This window comes from Triplophysa rosa, linkage group LG13 (assembly GCF_024868665.1).
Source record: "Triplophysa rosa linkage group LG13, Trosa_1v2, whole genome shotgun sequence".
Taxonomy (NCBI): domain Eukaryota; kingdom Metazoa; phylum Chordata; class Actinopteri; order Cypriniformes; family Nemacheilidae; genus Triplophysa; species Triplophysa rosa.
The window spans coordinates 23,591,265-23,616,104 of record NC_079902.1 but is presented as its reverse complement, the minus strand read 5'-3'; the positions used below and the strand labels follow the sequence as shown (position 1 = coordinate 23,616,104).

The 24,840-nt window shown below is 40.0% G+C and overlaps 3 protein-coding genes and 1 non-coding gene across 4 annotated transcripts; 1 reads left to right on the top strand and 3 right to left on the bottom strand.

Annotated features, from left to right (window-relative positions):
* Nucleotides 1-550: 550 nt before the first annotated feature.
* On the bottom strand, nt 551-2,576 carry LOC130564007 (transmembrane protein 271-like). Its single transcript, XM_057349866.1, has one exon. It carries the CDS (start codon nt 1,889-1,891, stop codon nt 1,103-1,105), a length of 789 nt encoding a protein of 262 aa, XP_057205849.1. The 5' UTR covers nt 1,892-2,576; the 3' UTR covers nt 551-1,102.
* Nucleotides 2,577-7,050: 4,474 nt separating this feature from the next.
* trnal-cag (transfer RNA leucine (anticodon CAG)) lies at nt 7,051-7,133 on the top strand. Its single transcript has one exon. It is a non-coding gene; the product is annotated as a tRNA-Leu (tRNA).
* A 7,029-nt stretch (nt 7,134-14,162) lies between these two features.
* fnta (farnesyltransferase, CAAX box, alpha) lies at nt 14,163-21,295 on the bottom strand. Its single transcript, XM_057350076.1, has 9 exons — nt 21,090-21,295; nt 20,263-20,348; nt 20,070-20,184; nt 19,874-19,978; nt 19,593-19,719; nt 19,351-19,499; nt 19,179-19,241; nt 18,679-18,856; nt 14,163-16,645 (listed from the first exon to the last, which is right to left on the bottom strand). Exons 1-9 carry the CDS (start codon nt 21,221-21,223, stop codon nt 16,478-16,480), a joined length of 1,125 nt encoding a protein of 374 aa, XP_057206059.1. The 5' UTR covers nt 21,224-21,295; the 3' UTR covers nt 14,163-16,477.
* A 968-nt stretch (nt 21,296-22,263) lies between these two features.
* On the bottom strand, nt 22,264-24,777 carry LOC130563768 (glutathione S-transferase P-like). Its single transcript, XM_057349536.1, has 7 exons — nt 24,659-24,777; nt 24,173-24,208; nt 23,464-23,570; nt 23,261-23,348; nt 22,945-23,048; nt 22,725-22,826; nt 22,264-22,637 (listed from the first exon to the last, which is right to left on the bottom strand). Coding segments are annotated over exons 1-7 (627 nt in total). The 5' UTR covers nt 24,660-24,777; the 3' UTR covers nt 22,264-22,448.
* Nucleotides 24,778-24,840: the final 63 nt, after the last annotated feature.

Sequence of the window (24,840 nt, the reverse complement as noted above, 5' to 3'; positions counted from 1 at the left end):
AACGAAAATAATGCGTGCTAAAAATATTATATTCCATGAAAGTGTGAATGATAAAAAGATGTAAGGAACAGTATTTTTGTGGTCTCCGGTGTTTACACCCAACATATATTCTTCTTCTCAGTCTGTCCTAAAGCATCACTTTTAAATCATGTAAATCAGAGAATTGAGTGTTTGGCCGTTAAACATCCGGCATATTCTCATCATGTTCATAATACCTTGTGTAATACCTCACATAAAAGGAGAAGTTCTTTGAAAAAATCTCCCTGTGGCATCACACTCTATTCATCTGGACTCAAAGAGATCTTCCTGAAGACACCAAATTGAAAACGTAAATGAATTTGTTCATTACATTAAACAGCCTGCTTTGCTTTGTGAACCAGATCAGACTTAGAAAAGCAACCGAATCTGCATTTCAAAGAGCGGTTTGTAATTGCACGCAGGTAGAGAACGGGTCAAGGAACCATGGCAACACCTGCTGCAGGCAGACATGATGCTGATGCTGAGGAGCACCGCACCGCACGCACAAACAACAGCAACATCAAAGGAGAGTAAATACACATTTTATTCGAAGGCTAAACATAAGCAAGATGGGCAAAGAAAACCATAGCAACACCAAGAAACTACATGGGCATTCTGAGTCAAAATAATAATAATCATCAGGAATGTGTGTAGGGGATTTCTTGTTCAAGACTTGAATTTGTAAATCTTAAGATTTTCTTTAAAATCCTCATGGATTTTTTACATTTATTTTCCCCAAAATTCTGTTAAAACCCTTCTATGAGGATCATTTGTGATCAAATCTCCAATAAGAATCCTGTACATAAACTTATGATTTCTTTTGACTTGGGATGAATTGGTAACACACAATAAGTCAGGAGGCTCCTGCATGTATTCTTAAATCATCTTTTCACGCTTTATAGGTTTACCTTTCAAAGGTTGTAGTACAGAGACATCAGTTCATTGTCAGCAAGTGCTGTAACCTCCAATGAATCAAAAGTGCATTGGGTAACGGCTGGTCACTGTAATATATAAACCTGTCATCCAGATCTCGGTTCAGTGCGCAGAACGCATGATTGTCTCTGCAAAACTTCACGAGCCAAGCTCACGTGTTACGTTCCTCTCCGGGGAATATGTCCTCGTAGGCAGGTGGCAACTCGTGAAGTGGGTACGAAAACGGGTACGAGTGGTTAAGCTCCGGATTCGAGGGCGAATACCCCGGGAGCTCAATGGAGGGATGGCCCCTGCTGTGGACCTCCCCGTCCGTCTCGTCCAATGCGTGAAACACTCCCAGGTTAATGTAGGACACCGGCTGAAACTCCCTGACAGCGAAGTTGCGCTCGTCGTTGAGGATAACGGTCCGCGCGCTCCGCCTCTGCATGCGACGTCTCCGGTGAACGCGCTCCGCTTGGTAGCGTTTAATAATCACCAAGTTCATGAGCCCGAGGAGACACTCCAGAGTGTTTAGTACGGTAGAAGCCACCAGACCCCTCTGGTAGACCTTCAGCCGGTCGCACGCCGAGTTTACATCCACCGATTCCTCGCAATAGTGCGCGTACTTTCTCTCCACCAGCGACACCGTGTCGCCGTCCACCACCGCGCCCGAGAACGCGGTGAGGACCCCCAGAAGAAACACTAAGATCCCAAAGAGGAAGAAATTCCCGCACCTGGGCTTGCCTTGGCAAAACACCAGCGCCGTCCCCATCAGGACCTGCCCGAGAGCCACCAGGATCCCCGAGTAAAACGCGCCGGCCACGGTGCTCAGATGGAAGTGCGCTCGCACCCTGGAGCCCAAAGCGACGCATCTGAATCCCACGACCACGGCGCTCACGGCGCAGACGAAAAGCACGCAGCTGGAGACGATGGTGCACAGTCCTTTGCCACTCAACTTCATTATAATCCTCCTCTACCTCCTCTCCTCCTGACTCCTTCATCCTCCTTTGTCCTCCTCGTCAGCTCTTCTGGATGCGCTGCTCTCGGATGGTGACATGACTTGCCGGTGGTTGCGCTCCGACTCGCTTCTCCGCGGATTATTAATTATGGATAGGCTCCTTCTGCGATAACAGCCCCCCGAAAGCAACCCGGAGGTTGTGGTTACCTTCATGACCCTGTCGCTCCATCCACCCGCGCATCGCTTGTGTGTGACGCTGGAGAGGGAAGTGTCCCCCCTCTTTCCCTGGAGATCCGCGCAGATCTGAACTTGGTCGAGAGTGTACGCTGGAGATCAGGGGACTGAGATCCGACCCCCTACTGGCTTCACTTGCCAACTACTGAAATGTGTGTATTATTAACACCCATGCATGAGCACACTGAAATCACAGTCCACGTGAATATAAGAACAATATCCAGGTAGGCTTCTCCAGAAAGGAAATGATGACATTCATTACAGTAGCTCTGGGGCGCAAAGGTCTAATTTACCTGTAAAATACGTTTTCCTTCAAGAACAAATAATGAACATTTGAGAGATTGTTATTAAATCAATATGGAAACTGATCAAAAACAAAGAAATGCTTGGTTGTTTTTCAATTCAGCAATATACAGTACATACAAAATACAGTACATCAAGAAAGTCCTTTAATGTCATATCTGCATAATGAAAAACCTGAATGCTTTCTCAAGACTGAATACAACAAACATCTATGTACACAAAATACACACAAACTGCAAAAAACAAGATTCAAAAATAAAAATAAAATGCAAAAATAAAGCTCAGGTTTCAAGAACACATGTAGTAAAATGCACATATATATATATATATATATATATATATATATATATATATAAATAAAGGCAAAAACTTTCAAGTTCCTACAAAATATGGGAAACTATTGCCCCCAAAACCCTATACAAGATGAGCAAACCTTAAGTAGAGAAGAAAAGAAAACTTTGTGGTTAATGTTCTCCAGAGCAGCGTTTTAAAACACATCCGATCAAAAATACATTGAAGTATAAATATTTAAATACAGGCCTACATTGTCCAAAGCACTGCTTAGCATTACCATAATGCAATAATAATAATTCTTAATGTTATCTGCATTCCAGAGACACAACAGCATTTTCATGTGGATCTAGAAATCTCTCAAGCACCTGTTTGCAAAGTGCGAGGTTACAGTCACAAAGACCCGAGAAGAAGCTTGTAAGATGTTTGAGTGGATCTCCAGTGAATCTCTGCGTCACACATAGATGTTTGATGTGCACATGATTGATCTTTTACAGGCGCTCAGACGTGTCTTTGCATGCACAGTCACACACAGCTCCTATTTTTGGGAGCGTCTTGTGAGTGACGCAGAAAGGTGTTTGATGACGGTGGATTTTTCATCTGCACACGCGGCAGAGACCCACAAATGACTCTTTGTCTTGCAAATGAGCCCACTGCACTGCATCGGCATGAATTCACTGTTGCCTGCACAGACGTTATGTGGAGCAGACAAGCTATTATCAGCGTCTGTTTTGTCTCGACAAAAGCATGTACAGGGCAGTTTGGATTTCACATCTAATTGGCTTTCTCGTTCTGTAAAACAGAATTCATTTGTTACGGCTGCTGTCACATATCAAAGACATCCGAGTGCTCTGTAGCAAAAGTTTGCCATTCCTTCCTAAATTAAATGCTCTCTTCACAATTACGTGTTAAAGAAAAATGCGGTAACAACAGTTCGAGCTAAAAGTTCATAAGAGGTGATGTGAAGTCGAGAAGTAAAATTAGGTTTGGTAATTTCAGGACTGGCTGCTTCCCGCGAGCCCCCTGCAGAGAAGAGGACTGTTTCTCAACTCCCTGGAGAAACCAGTTTATCAAACCAATACATACGACATCAAAACGACGCAAATTACCCCCGAAAGCGCAAATCTGAACCACACAATCTAACAATTTCCACCGTGAAGCTGGTAATCACCGAATTGAAGGCGTCTCGCTGGCGTCTTATGTCGCACCTCACGCAGAGACTAAATGAGAAGTCTGCAAATCATCATGAAAATTCACCCAAATGCAACTGTGTGTTGATGTTTCTAAGGTAAGAACTAAATGTTTTAAAGAAAGCTTTTCATGAAACTGATAGGAAAACAGAATTTTTCATTCAAAGTGACGGTGCATCTGGAACAGCAAAAATGGACTTACATTATTTCTTGTGATGTTTTTGAGGTGCCATCAGCCAATCGGTATCGGTCAGGCCATCACTTCTTGTGTCTCCAGACCAGGGGCTCATTGGGAAGCAAAATCGGCCCTGGATTATTCGGCCCACATCGTCCCTCCACCATTTCTGTCGATGGGGGGGATGGGGTGTTGTAACGTGTCATTGCGTTACATGCATACGTGTCCGACTCGCTAATGCCTTCGCATTGCGTGCATTCGCGTTTATAATACGTCCGTCTGTCTGGCCCAAGCGTCCGTTCCGGCCCCATACGTTAGCGGACCATCGGGAAAAGTTCCGGTACTCCAGATGGCCAGGCCGCCCCTGCTCCAGACGCTTTGTGTGCCACATAAGCTTTGAGAGAAAATGATCTTGTTGAGTGTCAGTTCAAACAAAAGAGTTTCAAACAAACCAAGTAATGTTTGAAAAGGTTTTTTATTATTATGTCAAAACTGAACATCAACTCTTGGAGTCATGTTGAATGCTGTTGGATGGGCAGTCGAAACTCAAGGTCAAACTAAATGTAACATAAAACAAGGCAGCCATGTAAGTGATTTAAATAAGATAAACTACTACAATGCGACAACAACAATCCGATTGCCAGGATCTTAGTGTTTGTTTGATATCATTTGGGTTAATGGACTAGGAGGTGTAAAGGAAGATGACCAAACAAAAGGAGGAAAGCTACAAAAGTTACTTGAGAAAGAAGCTCTACAGTCTTGATTTTTAAAGGTCTACAGGTTCAGAAAGAGAGAGAGAGAGAGAGAGAGAGAGAGAGAGAGAGAGAGAGAGAGAGAGAGAGAAACTTCTGATGTTTTTCCGGAACAGGCGCTCATCGGCACGTGGAGGCACCAGCTGCTTTGAGGAATCCTGGGAGAATTAAACCGTAAACTGGAGACATCGTGCCAACTAACTTTACAACAGCAGTTTTCTCACCATTGAAAATCTAAATGAGGCGACAAACAGCAAACCTCATCGGGAACGACACACAAACACCTGCAACAAGGGGTCCCTGCAACAAAAAGACTGATGCTTTTGATAAACTAAACATAAATATGTAAATAGTAAATATGTGCAGTATTTTCTCCTGTAGCTGTTGTTCACGCTTTAACTTTGTTAAACGCAGCGAAAACGGCCTCATCTCTCTATGACACACAAACTCATTGCATCTGACAGCAAAATGTCAAACCACATTAAAGGCAGAATGTATTTTATATTGATTAACTGCTTGGAAAAATGATATTACAGTGGCATGTGACAGAACTCACCCTGGAGGAAGAGAAGACAGATATCGACTTATTTATATTAAAAACAATCTTAAAGAGTTGCACATGAATCAGAGATATTCGATTCTAAATGAAAGACTTCAGCATTTTCATCCATTGTACAGTCGCTATGTGTTAAAGAGAGTTAGCAAAAAATAAAAATCAACTATCATTTACTCACTCTTATGTCGTGGCGAACCCGCATGACTTCTTTATAAAACACAAAAGATGTTTGGCAAAATATTAGCTTACATTGCATCTTTTTTTCGCAACAATGAACTTTTCTAATCTCCAAAGAACCTTGCCTAACACAAGGACTCTACACAAAATAAATAATTAAATAAATACTCTTGATAAGTTAAATTCACCTTCAGCAAAGAACCGTTGCAAAAATTCACACATTCATCTTGACAGACCAACAGACAGACACTTGACAGTTACCTCAGCACTTTTGCGACATCGTTCCCTCCATTAATTCGTCTGTGAAATATAACATTATCTGAACTGAATAAGTCTATCTTAAAGGTCCAGTCAGTGAAATCTAGCGGCAAGGTTGCGAATTGCAACCAACCGCTCACCCCACGCCTCCCCCTCCCGTTCGAACATGGACAGAACATGGCGAATTTCATGCAAGGGGACCCGCGGTGTATGTAGATAGAAATAGCTCATTCTAAGGTAACAAAAACATAACGCTTCATCGTGTAAGCTCTTTATACACCTCTGAAGACATTTATGTTTATTACATTGCATTTGTGTCAATAGATCCTCCAAAAAATTACACACTGGACCTTTAAGCAAAACTTTATTCTCTATTAGTAATTCCAGTCCTGAGCCCGACAACAGATGAAGGTTTACCTGCCCACCGACACAGAAAGGCAGTTGTTGCTCGAGAGGATGATCTCATTCACACGCGCCATACGGCATTATAACGAACACCTCGTGAAACAACTTACCTCAGCGTCGCTTAGCAACCATCATCTCCGTTAAGTTACGTAAAATTTAAGTAAGAAGGACGAAAATAAACGTGTCAACACAAACATTTCGCAGTACTTATGGTACACAGGGCAAGATAAAACCTCGCAGGTGTCTCACACGCACACATAATATGGCGGGGTGCCGATAGGTAACGTTTTATCTTTCTTTTTTATAGGTAACGTTAGTAGCGGCTCTTAATTAAATAATGGATGGCTGTTATTTACACTCGGCGTTTCCCCCCAGACCTCTCTTGATGAGTTTCTGCCGCATTTAGGATCATGTTCCTGGCGGGAACTCTTTAAAGCTGGATGAGATTTTCTCATCCACCAGTAAAATTATTTAAAATCCGAGTTTTATACTTTCTACTTATACATTGAAGTTAAATTATTTTAATGCACGACGTGGAGGACAAGAACCAAACGGCGCGATTGTTTCACAAATGAAAATTGTTTCACAAATGAAACAATTAAATTTTTGACTATAAGGGCGCTTCAAAGAGGACTTTTATTATATCATACTCGGTAGATTGTCCGTTTCTGGTTTCTATGGTCAGCATGCGTTCACGTCGCATACAATATAAATAGAAACAATACATACGGCAGTAGAAAAACAAGAAAATAATTCAACAGAATGTTTACAATTTCTATTTTCCTCAGCGTGGTGTTTGTGTGTCTGAATCAGTTTCCACAGTCAGGATGGCCGAGCGGTCTAAGGCGCTACGTTCAGGTCGTAGTCTCCCCTGGAGGCGTGGGTTCGAATCCCACTTCTGACAACACTTTTTTAAATCTAAGATTGTATTACTTTGATGCTCGACACGAGAAAGACCGACAGTAAAATGTTAACCCACAGTATGTCTGTTATCTTTATGTATTATTGAATACTTTCTATTTACCCACCGTGCAATTAATAACTCTGTGCAATAATAATTAAGTGCAATATATATTATATCCTCCAGATAATACACTATCTATTTTTATACAACTTTTCCTGTAAATTATATTTCATTCTGCTGTATATAGCACATACCTTGTACTACAATAGTCTTTTCTTATTTTTTATTTGTACATATTTACATACATACATAGCTTTACTCTCTACTGTATATCTTTATCTTATGTTTATTGTATTGTATTTCTTCATTTTTATACCCATAGGCCCTTATTTAAATCATTGTGTACTGTATTCTATTGTGTTATGGTCTCTGTGTACTGTTGTTGCTTTTACTGTGTTCTGGATGCTCCTGTCACCAAAACAAATTCCTTGTATGTGCAAACATACTTTGCAATAAAGCTCTTTCTGATTCCGATTCTTCTGAGTAATAGGACACACCCAAACATTTAAATATACAGTCCCCTTTTTTAGAGAAAAAGAGAAACCAGCTATACCACTCAAGGTTCAGGTAACAAACAACATGGGCTCTATTTTAACTAAGTGCAGGGTTCGAGTGCACTTAGGGCGTGTCCGAATCCACTTTTGCTAGTTTAAGGACGGGAAAAACGGTCAGCGCGCCAGGCGCATGGTCTAAACGGGTTGCCCCTATTCTCTGAGTCATGGGTGTGTTTTGGGCGTAACGTGCAGTGAACCAATCAGAGTCTCCCATTCCCTTTAAGAGTTGCGTTCTCTTTACATGGCGGAATGTGCAAGAGCAAAAATTGGCCGCATACCATCTACAGGACAAGCCCATTTTTAATCTTTATGTACACAATAATAATCTTTTAAAGTGTAATCCATTTATTTTTCATATTTGGGCATGTTTGTGTGCTGCTGTGCGTCCCTCTGCGTGTAATAAGCAGAATGTACGCGCATTGTGCACCCAACCACCTATAGGCACATTTACTAACGCGCTCTTTAAATCACCAAAAACATATTGCCATTGACTTTAGACCAGGTTTGAGTTGGTCTATGGCGCAGTCTATTTTCATTTCCTCAAAATAGCAACGCGCCAACAATGGGCCTGAACACACCTATTTTTTAGACCAGCACGCCCATGGGCGCACAAATTGGCGCAAATGCATTTGCTATTTAAACATTTAAATGCGGCGCAGGACGGAAAATGAGAACTGCGTCGGGCTGAAACTAGCAAAAACATTTGCGCTGCACCTTGCGCCGGGTGCAAGATAGGACCCCATGACTCAGACTTTAATCTTACAGTTCTTGGTTAACAATGGCCTTCTTTGTTGGAATCCTCATACAATATTTAGGTGCAAACTGTTGGACACTTTAAATGGACATGCTTCATGTGGAACACCAGCAGTGGCGGAGCTAGAGTTTTATATATGGGGTGGCCAGAGGGTGGCCAAGGCTACTTCAGGGGATCCACAGACCATGACAGAAAATGTGTGTTTAACCCTGACCTGGCATAAAATTATTTAAAAAAAATCCTAGGATTGCTGATAAGAGGTACAAGTGATAATTTACTTCTAAATGTATGTACTGTAGACGATAACTTGTTTATTTAAACAGAACAAAGCAGCACCAGAGGTGTCTTTAAACTGATGTGGATCAGAGCAGCATATATCTGATAAAACATAAACTCATTCGGACTGCAAGATTAAAAAAAATCATTGATGCTGATTATTGCCCTTGATGTTGTCATCTTGATTATTACTTTCAGATATTAGCATACATGAACACTTGTCACACGCTTTACATGCTACAAAACAAGCTGAGAAGCGTTTATGAATTATTGTATTGCTTTTTGATTCTCTAAGGAACATAAAAAGCAGTTCAAACGGAAAATATGTAGAAAACAAACAAAGAAGATCCAACATCACTAAAACACTCAATGGCTTCAGGTAATACAGTAAAGAGTCTGACTAATGAATCTCTTTCTTACATCGTATCTGTTCGCGGTTAATGATAAACCTTTTGAGCGTGACGCGCTTCAGCACAGCTCTTCTTCACCGGTAAATCATTTAAACGCCTCTGATTGGTCAGAATATTCATACCCTGAACTTGATTGGCTGTAATGCTCAAAGCCGTAGCAGAGCAAAGAAGCTGTCATCCAAATTAGTTTATTTTCACCTAAATCTTATTTAGATTGCGACTGTCATAGCTAGTTTTTTATTATGCATGGACTATTTTTCCTCTTTTGTCTTGAACTTGGAGAGCAGATTTGTTCACCTTGTTGTTATTTTTTCCAAAGCCTCTGTTAATTTCCGACCCTTATGTAAACAATGTATGTTATGTTGGGAACCGATTTACTATCTGTTAATGGAGCCTAACATAAATTTACACAATGAAAAGTTGTTTAGGAATCCTAAAACCAAGGCTAAAGCGGGAAACTTATTTCTTCCTTCTAAAGTTTGTATGAAGTACACCTGCTTAGAATGTTAAAAGAAACAGAGGATCTCTCCCAACACTGTTTATATTTATCGAAGGTTACAAAACGCTGGGAAAACTTTACATTTACGCAACATTTAAAAGTGTAACGTTAGAAAGTAGGCAGATAACATTATAATGGTATGGTTCAACAAAAAAACGTACCTGGCTGGGTCGGACTTGAAATGGCAAGCAAGCAAGCGGGATCTTTTGAATATTCCATTTGTTTAGCAAATTGCAGCGGTCCATTTGCTTCTTCTCTCTCTTTCGTCAGTCTTTAAAAATTGTTTTCTCTGTTTTCTCATTGTTTCTGTTTTCTCGCGCCACGCATCCATTTTTCACGCAGGGTCGCACCCGCCTTTTTTTTTCTTTGGTGTGTAATTAAATTTGTGAAATAAACGCCTGTATTTTGGTGCTGCAAACTTTTTCCTTCAGCAGTCTAGCACTGGACCTCAATGTCAAAATAAGGTGGCCATTGGCCAATCAAATGTAAGAAGGCGGGAGTTATACTGTCTATATCACAGGACTGAATGACTGCAGACCAGTCGCTCTCACATCTGTGGTCATGAAGTCATTCGAGAGACTGGTACTGGCTTATCTGAAGGACATCACAGAACCCTTACTGGACCCCCTGCAGTTTGCCTACAGAGCAAACAGGTCTGTTGAGGATGCAGTTAACATCTGGATAGACCAGGGACCTATGTGAGGATCCTGTTTGTGGACTTCAGCTCCGCTTTCAACACCATCATCCCATCACTGCTCCAGACAAAGTTAACCCGCCAGCTATCTGTTCCTGGCTCTATCTGTCAGTGGATCACCAGCTTTCTGACAGACAGGCAGCAGTTAGTGAGAATGTGGAAACTCACATCCAGCACCCGCACAATCAGCACTGGCGCACTAGAAATGTTGAGCGATAGTATCCACTGATGCAAACTACAAAACGCTGTTTTAAATGGAAAATATGTCACTTCTGTGATTCGTGTAATGTAATTCGCAATCATCAGTGTGATGTGACAAGAGATAGTAACGGAAGCGTTTTCTGCGTGTTATTAGGGATAAGATTTATCAATAAATGTGTACATATTAAACTGTATGGCTTTGAAAGTCTGTTTAGCCTTTATAAGATAAAACCATCTGCGTCCCAATTCGAAGGCAGCGTTTGTTGGGCACATACGTCATTATTTCAGGTTTTATTTCAGAAAGGCAACCGTTACATTTAAACTAGGTAAAAATGAAAACAACAATTACGTCTTAAGAGAAACAAGTGTTCATTTTATAAAGTTTTTTATTTTAACTGAAATTTGACAACCTCGATGACGTATTCGGTAGACAAATGGGACTGTCGGTGTCGGTACACGATCCGGGCTGCCTGCATGATCCATTCTGCGCATGCGCGTAATTACGTAGTAAACCACATCACGGTTTCCCTACACTATTGGTATCACGCATGCGATGAAACACTTGACGGCCAGGCGGCACGACTGACGGCATATTTTTGTAGGCTACATTGTGTTTTTCATTTAACAGTTCATGGCGGGTCTATTTTGATGTTTTAAAATGTAGCTTACGCTATGCATTACGATGTGTTTACGTGGTTGCCAATCCAAAATAATAAAGGAGTTGTTACATGAACATACACGATTTTGGTTACATGTGGAATAAAGTCTGAGTCTTGAGAGTCTGTCACTGCAAACCTTCAGTTTCCTCCATACTCCCCTTCGCGATTCATTGCTGTATGGCATTAGGCCTACTTAATTTGCTGTGTTTCGATCTGAGGTCAGTAGTATTGTCAAAGACGGTTTGTGTCGTTTTTTTATTAAAAGCTGCTATTAGTTAACTTTAAATCGAGTAATTTTGTATTAGTATGGGTCTATTTAGGATAATATATCTATCTTATACTCTAAATGAGGAAAATAATCCCTTCAATGGTGTTTACAGAAGACAATAATCGGAACATCATATGCATTTCTGCCTAGACTATCTGCACTTACATGAAGAAAGAACTACGAACAAGTCTGGTGAAACGTTACAGAGTATTTCAAAATGACAATGGAAATGACTTGAAAGAACGCATAGTGTGCACACAGAAGTGACATGAGACCAGAGGTGGACAGTAGTCGCGGTACAAAGGTGCGCAAGCGTGGAACAGATCGTGCAGTGTCGTAAATCATCGCAAAACAGAATTATCATTTGCGCATGCGCTTTTCTACCACGTCATTATGCGCATGCGCGGACGGATCATGCAGGCATCCCGGATCGTGTACCGACAGGGACCTCTGGGGGACGCAGCCTTCGAATTGAGACGCAGCTCTTGTCTGGTCTGTGCTCAAAATTTAAAGGGACAGTTCACCTAATATTAATTAAAGGTATGAAATTATGTTATCAACTCTTTTGACAATTACAATTCTTCTAATGCGAGGTTTTTATGTTTGTTTTTACAACTTTCCGCCATCCCATACCCTCTGCAGTTCCTCCACAGAGGAGCCCTGGCTGAATTGAAGTGGTCGGGAAAGTGTAATCTGCTCAATTCAGCACCACTTATAGATTCGAAAGCCCAGGGGTATGTCTGGAATGACAGAGTACATACTGTTTTTGACAGAAGGCACTGTGCAGTATGGATTCTATTCACGAACCGGAGGTATATTAAATATGCAGTAGGCTAACATACTTTACCAAAGCACTGGAATAGCCTACTGTACAGGAAATACTATAAAAAACAACCGTAAAACTGAAACAATATAGGCCTAAAATAAACCTACATAGCTAAATACTATTTTAAATAAATGTAAACTACACAAAAATGTAAAATGCTGCCATAAGGTGAATAAAAAACAATTAATCTGCGACAGCAAAATATAAATAAACAAATAATAAAATGATTGCTAGGAATTCAAATGATGATAAAACTAAAAATATCAAGAAACTAATAAATATCCAACAAATTAATGAAACTAAAATAAAAAACATACTGTATCCCACAATTCAATGCGCTCAACATCTTCAGTGCTGGTGAGATAAATGCAACAGAACTTCTTATTTGATCAGATGGACAAAAGACCATTTTTTACACGTGGTACGAAACAAGCTTTTTGACTGAATTTAAACGCAACAAAGTCTGGTTGTAACAATGAAAACACTTCCAGTTTGCAAACTGTTTAACACTATAGAAAAAGGCAGTATATGGTAAAATACAGTATTCCATTCCAAACATTGCCAATGAAAAACAATGCATACACGCAATCAGGATAGGAGATTATACCACTTACTATATGGAATCTGATCTAAGTATCCCTAGATCTTCAGTCGTTTGTTGGGTAAAAGTCAAGAGACAAAACTCTACAATTGTGAAGGACCAAACAGTTCCAGGGGTCAAATCCCCCAGAAGCCCTCCACCCCAGAGCTGTCGCGGGGTAATTTTCAGTCAGTGAAAATCATCCGCCTGCTTTCAAAGATCATTCCTTTCGAGTTTGCCTGAATGAAGCAAAGTTCACATGAAAATTAACTTTCCGACCTGCTCTGTATTTCACATCTCTCTTCACGATTTGAGGGCATTGTTTTCATCCCGCGGCCGGTCGATGTCCAAGATCCGTCTGCAGCTGAAAATGAGATACAATCATCTCGTCTCAAGACACAGTGCATCTCAATTGAGCTCCAACGCTTTGACATCCTCTGTGTTTTTGACCGTTTTCTTTTCTTTTTGAGGATTTGTAGAGGTTTGTAGAGTGAGTGGTTTTCCAAGACGTTTAAGATCAATATAAAATCGAAATTTGCACTAGTTGACTTATTGTTCGTGATTTAAAAGAATCGTGTATTCTTTTTTGGCTGTTTATGCAATTTATATTAAAGACTGCTTAACAGATATTGAAGCTTTGTCCAGTCTACGGTTGTAAATAATTTGACTAGTAATGCAGTAATTTACTGCTGGATAAAGTCATCGTTCTGTTATAACGCCCACTTTTATGGCACGATCAACTGCTGATGCATAAAACCAGTCCCACACCATTTCTTTTGTTATTGAAAAACTTGTTCCACCTGTCACATTACATAAGTAAACTAGGCTTTGAATGCCATTTTATATTGAGAATGAGCTCTGCTTCAGTTTTTATGACATTGATCAATACCTGCAGCAAATAAAACATAAATCTTATTTGTGCCTCAACTCGCTTTAGCAAACCAGTTGTCTAAATGATAATGTCTTCATCCGGCCACGAGGGACCAAAGTTAACACATCACGCTGGTGACTGAACTGATGTCAAGTCAAATAAATCAGTAGAAGTGAATGGTGAGACACTTGATAAATGGTAAATAAAAGGGTAGTGGAGGGTTTTGTTAGCTTTTTATCGTTCAGCAAGTGACATCTTCAAGCCAGAGCACTTAGAAAAGTCCAACAAACCGATTTCAAGGGCATGTCCGTCACACAAACCCGGTGAGTTACGCAGTTCTCTAACCCGAAGATTAAATTCAAGAGATTTCATCCAAATTCAACCAAAGTAGCAATTTATTGAAGTACAAGCCTTCTTATATTGCAAACATACAATGACCAACAACACTTCTAAATGTAAGACATGGTAAAACAGAGTATTTTGTAAATTCCAAGGAACTTGAAAATAATCATTCAGTACCCCTGGCCATATAAAACACCATGGTACTTTTTAGTTTTAGTAAGACCAGAGGGATTCAACTCAGAGGGGTGTAATGTTGTAATATTACAGTAAGAATCTCTTCGAGAGCAAGAGCTCAACACTACAAACACTTGAAACCCCACCGCGGGCTCTTCATCACACGAGTGTCTCTCAAACAGCATCATTACACCCTTGTTGTACTTCAGGAAGGCTGTCATGATCTGTACTGTTGAAATCAGGGTTAGCATCAGTAAACACAAGTGTTTGTTACAAAAGAAAAAGCATAAAAGCAAACGGTTTGTGTTAATAAAGCAGAGATATCATTGATATTGTTAAGTCTTCATACTGTTCCTACACTGGCCTACAGCGAAGCAATAAGCTGCTCTCTTCAAAAATAACAGAGATTGTTAACGAAATGCAGGTAGAGGAGTATTGGTTGTACAAAGAAATGAATCGTTTGCCCCAATGATTAAGGAGGAGCTCATCGTTCTTGGTGGCGATTCTGTGGCTTGCACATCTTAGCTTGTAAACTGGCCCAGAAGTCATTGCGTTTTCGCTTTTTCTGCATTGAATCTGAGGGAAATCTGCAGAATGGATTTAAGACTTTTAAGAGTTCAACACTTTAATTGGTTTACAAAATAAAAATTGAAGAGCCGAGGGACTCAAGAACAGAATCAATAAATGACAGACACTCAGAAATCCCTGTGTGGGCCTGTGTAAATTACTTTATCTGATTTGTTTTAAGATTTATTTTCTGGCTTTTTTGCCTTTATTTAGACAGTACAGTGAAGAGAAGACAGGAAGTTAAGTGGGAGAGAGAAGTGGAGTGGATTCGAGAAGTTACCACGAGCCGGGATTCGAACTCGGGTTGCCGTGAAACGCACCCGCGCCATTACATTTACATTTACGCATTTGGCAGACAAAGCGACTTACATTGCATTATACTATACATTTTTGTTTCTAAGTATGTGCAATATACCCATGACCTTGGTGTTGCTAACGCCATGCTCCAACCACTGAGCTACAGGAAAGCTGCCATATGTCGGAACACTGCCCACTTGATCATCGGTTCCGACTACTTTATCTGATCTTCACTAAATTTGCATCTAGACCATGCAGGAGAGTAAGATTTTTTTTCATTGATTCATGTATTACACATTTTGTACGGCTTGGATTTATTTGATTATTTTCTGCAATCTACGCTCAGCTTCACCTCACCATGTTTAAATCCACTCCCTCAAGTTCTGCAGACCGTCCTTAAAAACCAACACAGAACATGCGATAAAAGCCTGCGGATGACGTCTGGGACTCCTCGCAGAAATATATTCAACATGCTCCGACCAAACACATCTACTCCAGCTCATAACGAAGCATCTGTGAGCTCTTAGACGCTTTTAAACGCTTCAGATGTCGGGTTAGTTATCATGTTTGTAAGCTATAATTACCGGAGGTTTTACTCTGATCTAAAAGCATTTCTGTCTTTTTAAATGTTAATGAAATGTTATATCAAACGATCTCAAACAACAAACGTCAAAACCACCTTCACGTCTTCCTTTCATCTCTGCCGGGAAACAGGAAATGTAGGGCAAGAAATAAAGCTTTAGAATGAATGATTATTATTTATGAAGATACAAAAATGTGTGTAGAGTTACAGGTTGAGCAGTGTTTGAAATTGCAGACAGCAGATTATTTTGGCAATAAGAACCTGAAGCATGTTCTGATAAACGACACAAAACCTTTGACTGTAGAAAGCCAAAGCATGATAGCTCAAACGAAAGATGACTGTTGTGATTTACTGGACAATTTCCTTCCATTCTCCTTTACTGCAAGCGATAGTTCACCTAAACTGTGATCTTTTATTCACCCTCGTGTCATTCAAAACCTGTATAGGACTCACTGGAACACCAACGTTTGGTTACCTAAGTTCTGCAGAAGAAAGTCTTCATGTTTGAATGACATGAGGGTGAATAAATGATGAAAGAATTGTCATTTTTTAGATGAATTCTCTCTTTAAATGTATGATTGACTCTGAAGTGTTTTTAGATGGCGAACTGGAGTTTTAGACGTTTCTTTGACGTACAAGCACTGCAAGGCCCACTGCAAGCCTGATCTCACAAACACACACGTATGAAGAGTCCTCTCAGTTCTTAGTATTTCAAGTGTGTGGTCCAGCTCATGGGTCACTGATCTCGTCGACAGACTGATGGGATGATGAAGGGGGCGGGTCAGATGAGCAGGGGGCGGAGTCTTCTGAGCCATAGCTGTTCTGGAGAGAGCGGGCAATGTAATTCCAGTATTCCCTTCTTATGGTGTCCTTCTCCTCTGCCAACAACTTACAGAGCTAAAAGCAAATAATAAAGAGTGAATGAGTGAGAGACAAAAGACTCAAACCGTCATCCGCGCCACAATTGCAAGGGATCGACATGTTTGTGTGCCGAGCACTTGACCGCGGTTCTGAGGAGGATTTAAAGCAAACCTGGTAAGCCCGGAGACATCATGTGTGCACGCTTCACACGGTGTACACACGGATGACGTCTCAACGCAGCTCAGATATTTTCTCATGTAAAGAGAGAGAGTAATGTGCTACAGCGGTGAGAGCCGTTCAGACCTTCTGAAAGACACTCTGCTGGTTAAACTCATCAATATTCTGCACTTCACAATCTCTGAAAGGTCAACGATCGCTGTTTTACTGCTCGATGTGCCGAGACATTCACGAGACATGCAGAATCCCTTTCTAGAAGCTGTTCAGAAGTGTGAAGAGTCTTGTCATGAGCCCTTGAGAAGCACACTGGAGTCACGTGAAGAATTCATGAGAGGCATTTTACAACCGTAACCGAACAATGGCGGTTTTGTGTTCATACACATACCTGCAACCTTGTCGCTTTTCAGCGAAATTCGCCATCTTGAATCCAAAGAGTTTTTTTATGAAAGCTCGAAATAACTCTTTTTATCTTTTTGAGCTCTCGCATCAATCAGGTCCTGCACTTGATCTCTCTTAAGCACTTTTTTAACATCACTTTGTTTTCTGATAACAGACGTATACTTGTGCTAACTGTTTGGCCTGTACTACAAAACTTTAAACCTTTGTAGCAACGGTACTATGTGCAAAAAAAGTTAACGTACAGCCCTGTATAGTATAGACTAGAGTTTTGGTTCCTTTCCACCGTTGCCACTGGCTTACTCACTGGGAGACTCACTTTCTGTACTTTTGGTATTATTGCAAATTGTTCTGGTATATTGTCATTTTAGGTTCCCAGGCCTGATAACAATATTTAAAATAATAATACACCTAAATTAAATATACTTGAATTGAATAGCATTTATTTCAGTTAAGTTTCATCAGGGTAGTACATTATATAGAGAAAAACCATGTATCATACACTCTCTTTGTTGTTCTCCTTTTATTATTATTTTTTTTTTAATTATGATGTATGTAAAGCTGCTTTGCAACAATGAAAATTGTGAAAAGCGCTGTATAAATAAAATTGAATTGAGTTGGGTGAAAAAATAAACAAACACAGAAGAGCCAGACTGATATGTTCTTCACATCATCTTATATCTTTAAATGTCTTAAAATCTTTAATATCTAACCTTGATCTATCTTTATATGAATACAGCGATAAACACTGTATGTGCCGAACATTAACATACCCCAAATTCATGGAGAAACCTAATCCCGAACACATCAATGCAGACAGCTCCACAACACAGTCGCAATCTCCATATGCATGATTCCAACGGAGTCTGAACACATGCGCATGGCCTCGATTTCAAAGCACAAAATCACTTTCTACTCCATCATCACGGCAACACAGGAAGAGAATCTCATTAACCTCAACTCACACATAACATCCGCACACACACGCTCGCTCAGGCGGAGAGAGAGAGAAAAACACAGAGGAATACTCAAGAGACACATTATACTGTCCTGCCCTCATTCTGTTCATCTGTGACGCAAGCACGTTTGTAACATTTCCTATCCATTTGGTTTATTGATATCGAATCACAGATCATTAAATAATGAACATCTTTTGTGTCCAATGAATATTTAAAGACAGGGGCTTTGAGCTACACAGATTCACAAGTCTCAAAAATAGATTCATCACATGTTGTCTGTGTAAACCGTCAAAACCATTTCGAACTATTTCTATAAAATATACATAAGTGTAGAACGTTCTTGAATAACATTTTACCCGTTATACTAAGCGAATGATACGGTTCAGAGATCTACACCAGTCATTTTACTTCCCGCAGAGACGTGTTATGTAAGACTGGCAAAGTATTCAAAACATTTGACTTGAATGTGTTTTAATGATTAGGTTCACATTAAACACTCTTATTTATTCTAAGACATTGTGAAATGTTAAATCTCACCTCCAGGGCCTTCTTTAGAGTTTCTTGCTGGTTGTTGCTGGAGTTGTTGGTCTCTAGAGCGTCTTCATACAGATCAACCAGAAAGGCGCTGAGATACGGAGAAGCGCACGAGTCCTGAATCTCTGTCACCCGTTCCAGCAGTCCGGGGTATGAGGACAAACCTCGATCCTGCAGAATCCTGAAAAACACAACACACACCAGTTTTATTGAAACAGTAACAGTCATTCTCTCTTGAGGTGCATTATGAACAGAACTGAAGGAGATCTCACGTGTGTGTGCTCCAACTCACCCATTAAAATACTGACAATTAAAGAGGCCGTTTGTCTACAGAATTAATTCAATTCAGCAAAATATTTGTTTTTACTTATAGTCAAGCGAATATCATGAGTGCCTGACACAGAACAAAGATGCAAACGCTCACACGGCATCTAACGCTGGACAATGGTGCCAGCTGCTGGCTACACAAGGAAACTTCATGCTTAAGCAAGTTTAACGCTCACCCTTTTAAATAGTTCCAGGCACTTTCGTTGTGAGGCGCTTTCTGTATTTGTTTCAGTGTGTACCTGCAGAAAGAGAAACAGACTGGTTTCCCACGCATATGGCTTTTAACTGGTATTACTGTAAATACGTAATCATAATGTCATAATGATTTGTGTAAATGTGAAAGCTTACTGCACTTCTCTGTCCAGGACCGCAGGGTCAGAGTATCCGCTGGTGTGACTTATGACATAGTGTCTCTGATTCCAGGCAGAGTTATTCCTCACGTCGTCTTCTAACAGCTCCTCCACGTACTCCAACTCTCCATCCCACAGTTTAAACTCCTGTCAGGGACCACAACCACAAACTCAGATCGGTTCACCGAGACCGTCCGCCCACTGCAGCGTGTTTATCTGTGAGGGCATATGGATCCGTACCTGGATGACCCACTGTCTGTGCTGCCACGCGTGGTAGTTCTTGGCATCTTGACTGAGGATTTCTGCTACAAACTGCAACTCCTCTGACGGGTCACGTAACCACTCCACCACCATTCTCCTGTGGTGCCTGCGGCCGTGGATACGAGGAAGAGAATGAATGAAATCCAAGGACTGTTTTACATTAAGTCTGTCATAATTCTTTTGTGTGAATGCAACTTTTTGGGGGATGAAAGTGTCTGATCAATAAATAAATGCACATTGACAGTTTAAGATGAATTTACCAGACTTGGTAGTTCTTAGGTTGATCTTCTATGATGGCTGTGATGTACTTCATCTCCTCTCTCAGGTCTTTACCTAAAGCCTGCAGTAAAACTCTCCTGTAGTGCCTACACACATTAGACAACACATTCAGAACTCTCTCTCTCTCTCTTTTCATTTAAAGGTCATCTTGTATCCTATTGAAAGAATCTATCCTACCACACTGTGTAATTGGCGGCGTTGAGATCTATGGCTTCATCGGTCAGTGCAAGCGCTCTCTCACTCCTCTCATCTTTCTTCAGGAGCGCCCGGAACATGTCAAACACATCTGTGACTGCAGACGACACAAGCAAACCGTTCATCAACGTTCATCAAATACAAAAGCATCACTGAAAAAAATTAGGGCACTTACATTTTTCTGAATAAGCAATCTTCACCACTGGGTTGGGTCCATCGTCTTGAGGAACAGGTTCTAGATCGGCAAACTCTTTCCTGTCCCTAAAGAAAAAAATAAGCATGTTACAAGAGAGTTTGCGGGTTTTGATTTTGATTCAGTTCATTCGGTCCACCCAACAGGCTGTGTGTTCTGCTCAGGATTACAGAGGCAGCTTCAGACGGGGATTATCTGGACTCTTTTAATCCTGTTCGGTTCTCATGATCCTCATGACCCATTCTTACAGCTGCATTATACTTCATTCTGTGAAAATGGTAAGAAAGCATCTATAGTGCTCAGTCAATGTCAAACAGTATTTGAATAATGAACTTCATAAATGAGATCAAATTTATTAGAAAACATCAATGGTGCTCACAGGGTGACAGACTGAATCTTTTAATAATTCTTCTCCATTCTTTTCACACAGTTCATATGAACCATTCTGACATTTTGATTCAGTTCGGGTGATTCAATCAGAATTGACAAGCTGTTATCCCATTAAATAATAAGATAGGACACATTGTATATATTATAAAGTAATAAACGGTTTCTTTAATCCAATCCAATTTAATTGAATTATTTTTATTCAGTTCACTGACAAAACGAGAAGTGAAAGAACTAGCATCAGACAACCTGCACAAACCAGCATATTAAAGTTTAATAAATGTTTGCAACGAGTCAAATATAACCTCAATTAACATTAAACAATATAATAAATAGTTAAAATGAACAAAAGTATATTTAACGGAATTTGTACTCATGACACTCATTCACAGTGAGGATGCTAAGCTAACCGCTAAACTCACTTGTAGAGTAAATAAGCTCTTTTAACGGGCTCCTCAAAGTCCATCTCCATCTCCTCCTCTACATTCACCTCTTCACCTCCTTCCTCCTCCAGATCCTCCCTCACAGAGTTTGACTTTTCTTCCACAGAAGACATTTTACAATCCGCACCGGGATAACAGCAAATGAGCAACGCCCGACCAATGCGTGTGAAGTCAGAGACGTCAGAACGAAGATTTTAAAATAAAAGTCTCTAACTATTAACACGCATTTGTTGGCCTAAACGTTAACGTTTACATTCAAGTGCATAGAGGAGGAAAGATAACATAAACAAGGAAATGAAAGTAAAAAAGGAGAGAAATAAAAAAAAACAAAGAAATAATGACAACTCATTGAAGTAACAAATACAACTGGCACCTCAATTTCTTTAAAGGGACAGTTCACCTAAAATTAAATTATGTCATCGGTTACTTGCACTCAGGTCGTTTCAAAACTGTATACAATACTTTGTTCATCAAGTAAAGATATTTGAAAGAATGTTAGCAATTTTCAGTTCTCACTACCATAGATTAGTGGTAGTCAAAGGTGCCCAGGAACGGTTGGTTTTCCCAGATTCTTCAAAATATCTCATTTTGTGATCAACAGAACAAAAAATATACAATATTTGTTCTACTATGGTAGTGGATGTCCCAGAACTGAAAATTACCAACATTCTTCTAAATATCTTTGTGTTCCACACAGAACAAAGAACTTCATATAGTTTTGAAACAACCTGAGGGCGAGTAAATTTCAGAATTTTTATTTTTGGGTGAACTATCACTAACAATGATTCTCTGTTAAACATTATATTTTATAATTGTAAAAGTGAAATATAACCAAAGGCATTAGATTATAATCAAATATATATTTTTAATGATACAGATATGCAAATATAGTTTAAACTTAAATGAGCAGTTAGGAATAGTAAATCACCCATTAAGATGAAAAATGCAGTCGCTTTAGTGTATTTACAAACATGATGTATACTGTATATGTTTAGTAGCCCATTTAATGTAGCATATTCTTAAACAAGGAGTTTTAAAATGGTATTTACATGATAAAATATTACAAAATAATCACATTTTAAACCGTTTTAAATGGCCAAATGTATTATTTTAAGTCTAAATAAAAAATAAAGAACAGCATTGACAGTTCATCTGAAATTGTAATGCTTTATTTAGTGCAATTCATACATATATGTCAGCTAGTAAAAACGATCAAAAACAGTTAAACATACAAAATGTATCTTCATATAAAGACATGTGGGATTTTGCTAATTATTGAGCACCAGTTAAGGCCTTTTAACAGCGAGTACCATGGTTTGAGACGAGCGTGTTGAAGAATCACTGTTTGCCATTTCCATTGATTGGAAGTTTCTTGAAGTCATCAGATTCCAGGAGGGCTTTGATTTTGGGACGAGTGGACATCATGTCCACAAATTTCTTGAGAGTGGGGAAGGAGTCCAGGCAGGTGGAGCAAAGGACTTTGTGATTCAACAGAAGGTCGAACAGGTTGTAGTCTGCAAATGAGATCTGTCAGGAGACATTCAGTTAGCGACAATGCACAATACACACACACCCTGGAGACTTCTGTCATGTCTACACGACTGGACATTTCACCTTATCACCAACCAGGAATCCAGATTTGTTTTTGGCCATGAAGGCTTCGAATTTTGAGAGATGATTGGGCAGATCTTTGATGTACGCCTCCTTCCCGGTCTCCTACAGACGGAAATCAAACAAGTTACAAATATCCTGGCAACAGATTTTTCAGATTTCCAGAGAACAGTAAACGGCTATTTTAAGTAAGATTTATTTGGTAACCTAAACAGGTACTCACATATTCCTGGTAGATCAACTTAAAATATTTCAAGCGTAAATCTTCAACGCCGTCACTCATCATGTCAATATGAGCAGCCTCGCAGTCGTTCTTTCCATAAGCACCTGAATGAGAAGCATTGCATTAGCACACGTGTAACACATGACACCGTGTTAGGTCTAGGGATACTGGTGAATATACCGTTTAAAAAGTAAAAACCCAAATGAATCATTGTCCCATAAAAACTGGGTAGTACGGATCATCGAAGAAAAGATGCATGTGTACGGAGTAAACGTTGTTTGATTTTATTCAAACGCAGTAAAGTGGGAATAATTACCATGTTTGCGACCCAAATGTCTCAGCATGGCATTGGATTGAAACAGGACCAAGTCGCCATCCTCAAGCTTGGGCAATTGACCAAAGACCTAAAATAACAAAGCTATTTTCAGACCAAGAACTTCAGGGATCATCCAAAAAATTAAATATGGAGGCATTGAGACTGGTAATTAATCATTCCAAAAGCAAAAGGTGAAAACTCACGCAGCTGCTTTTTAAATCGCCCTTTGCCCACTCCTCAAAGGTCACCAGGTTCTCCTTCCATGTCTGGCTCTGGTCTGCCAGCATGATCTTCAGGGCACCGCATCGACCTGCAAGATGCACATGACACGGGGTCAGGAGGCTGTAACCATAGCAACAGCACACTAACATCCTTTAAACTTCATTGAAACACATACAGTGATGCTCAGGCCTGCAAAGTACAGCCGGGATGATGAAATGACTTTATGTGAATTTATGAATGGATTTTTGTGGAGCTCAGATGTCATTTCCCAATTTTGTGATGCACTGTGTGTGCTGAAGCGCCTCCTCACTGATCTTGGTCAAATGCCTTGTACTAGATTTTGATTGGATAACAAAGAGCAGGAGGGCCTGCCAAAAATGATCAGTGGATCAAAAAAAGAAACATTACACAGAGTGTATTCATTAATCTATGAGCTGTTAAATTATTACAAATAAGCAAATACAATTGCTGACAATATAGATGAAGATTGAACATTACACCCCAAGATATTTTTGACAAAATTATATTTTAAATTTTGCGAAAGTTGCATGCAAACAAAAAAAAAACGAATCAAATGTGGAGTGATCAAATGTTGTGTGCAGACACATGGTGTAATATTTAACGTCATAATAGAAAACTTTCCGGACTTTGAGGGTTCATCACGTGACCAGAAAGCTACTTTTTACAAACCTTTCACAGCGAAGTATGTGATTGTGTAGGGAGCCACTGCGAAACAGAGTAAAACACGATTAATGATTCATCTTTACTGTGATTGTAAAACATATTTGCATGCTGGTTACGATTGTGTAGCTACACCACCACAGTTTACTAGATTGCATAAACAAAAGCTCGACCTGCCCATGAGAATCTCTAGCTATATTTCCTTCTCTCAATGCACGAGCGTGTCTGCTTTACACAACCCATGCGTGCATTAACTCACACTAACAGCGAAAACAATAGAAGTTGGGTATTATCCTCTGGTAACTTTAGGTAAAGGGCAGAAGATCATGTAACGGCTTGTTCAGTATTACATAGGCACACAGCAGCGCTATAAAGTCTGGAGAGTTTGTTTCTATCGCTGTGGCAGTGCAACGCGATAACTTCAGAAAAACCGTCAAACTGTAGTCTAGTGCATTTTAATAAGTATGCATTGAGTACATAGAGAGATATACTTACTCGTGTAGGCTAGATTGGAGAGTAGAGAAGTGTGTTGGTCCTGGTTTTAGTACAGCAGAGTAACTGTGTCTCGCTCCGCCTTTTATAATCTTGAGTTTACTGCTGAGTCATGCACGCAAAGCGCGTACTACAGCACGTATACTACTGACGGCTCACATACACGCAGCTGCTTTTTAAATCGC

Coding starts and splice junctions, on each gene's coding strand:
- LOC130564007 (XM_057349866.1), bottom strand. CDS start 1,891: ATGAAGTTGAGTGGCAAAGGACTGTGCACCATCGTCTCCAGCTGCGTG.
- fnta (XM_057350076.1), bottom strand. CDS start 21,223: ATGTCTTCTGTGGAAGAAAAGTCAAACTCTGTGAGGGAGGATCTGGAG. Junction 20,349..21,089: donor AGAGCTTATTTACTCTACAA/GTGAGTTTAGCG, acceptor TTTTTTCTTTAG/GGACAGGAAAGAGTTTGCCG. Junction 19,242..19,350: donor GTCCTGGACAGAGAAGTGCA/GTAAGCTTTCAC, acceptor CTCTTTCTGCAG/GTACACACTGAAACAAATAC.
- LOC130563768 (XM_057349536.1), bottom strand. Junction 23,571..24,172: donor CACATACTTCGCTGTGAAAG/GTTTGTAAAAAG, acceptor TGCATCTTGCAG/GTCGATGCGGTGCCCTGAAG. Junction 22,638..22,724: donor GATTCCTGGTTGGTGATAAG/GTGAAATGTCCA, acceptor GTCTCCTGACAG/ATCTCATTTGCAGACTACAA.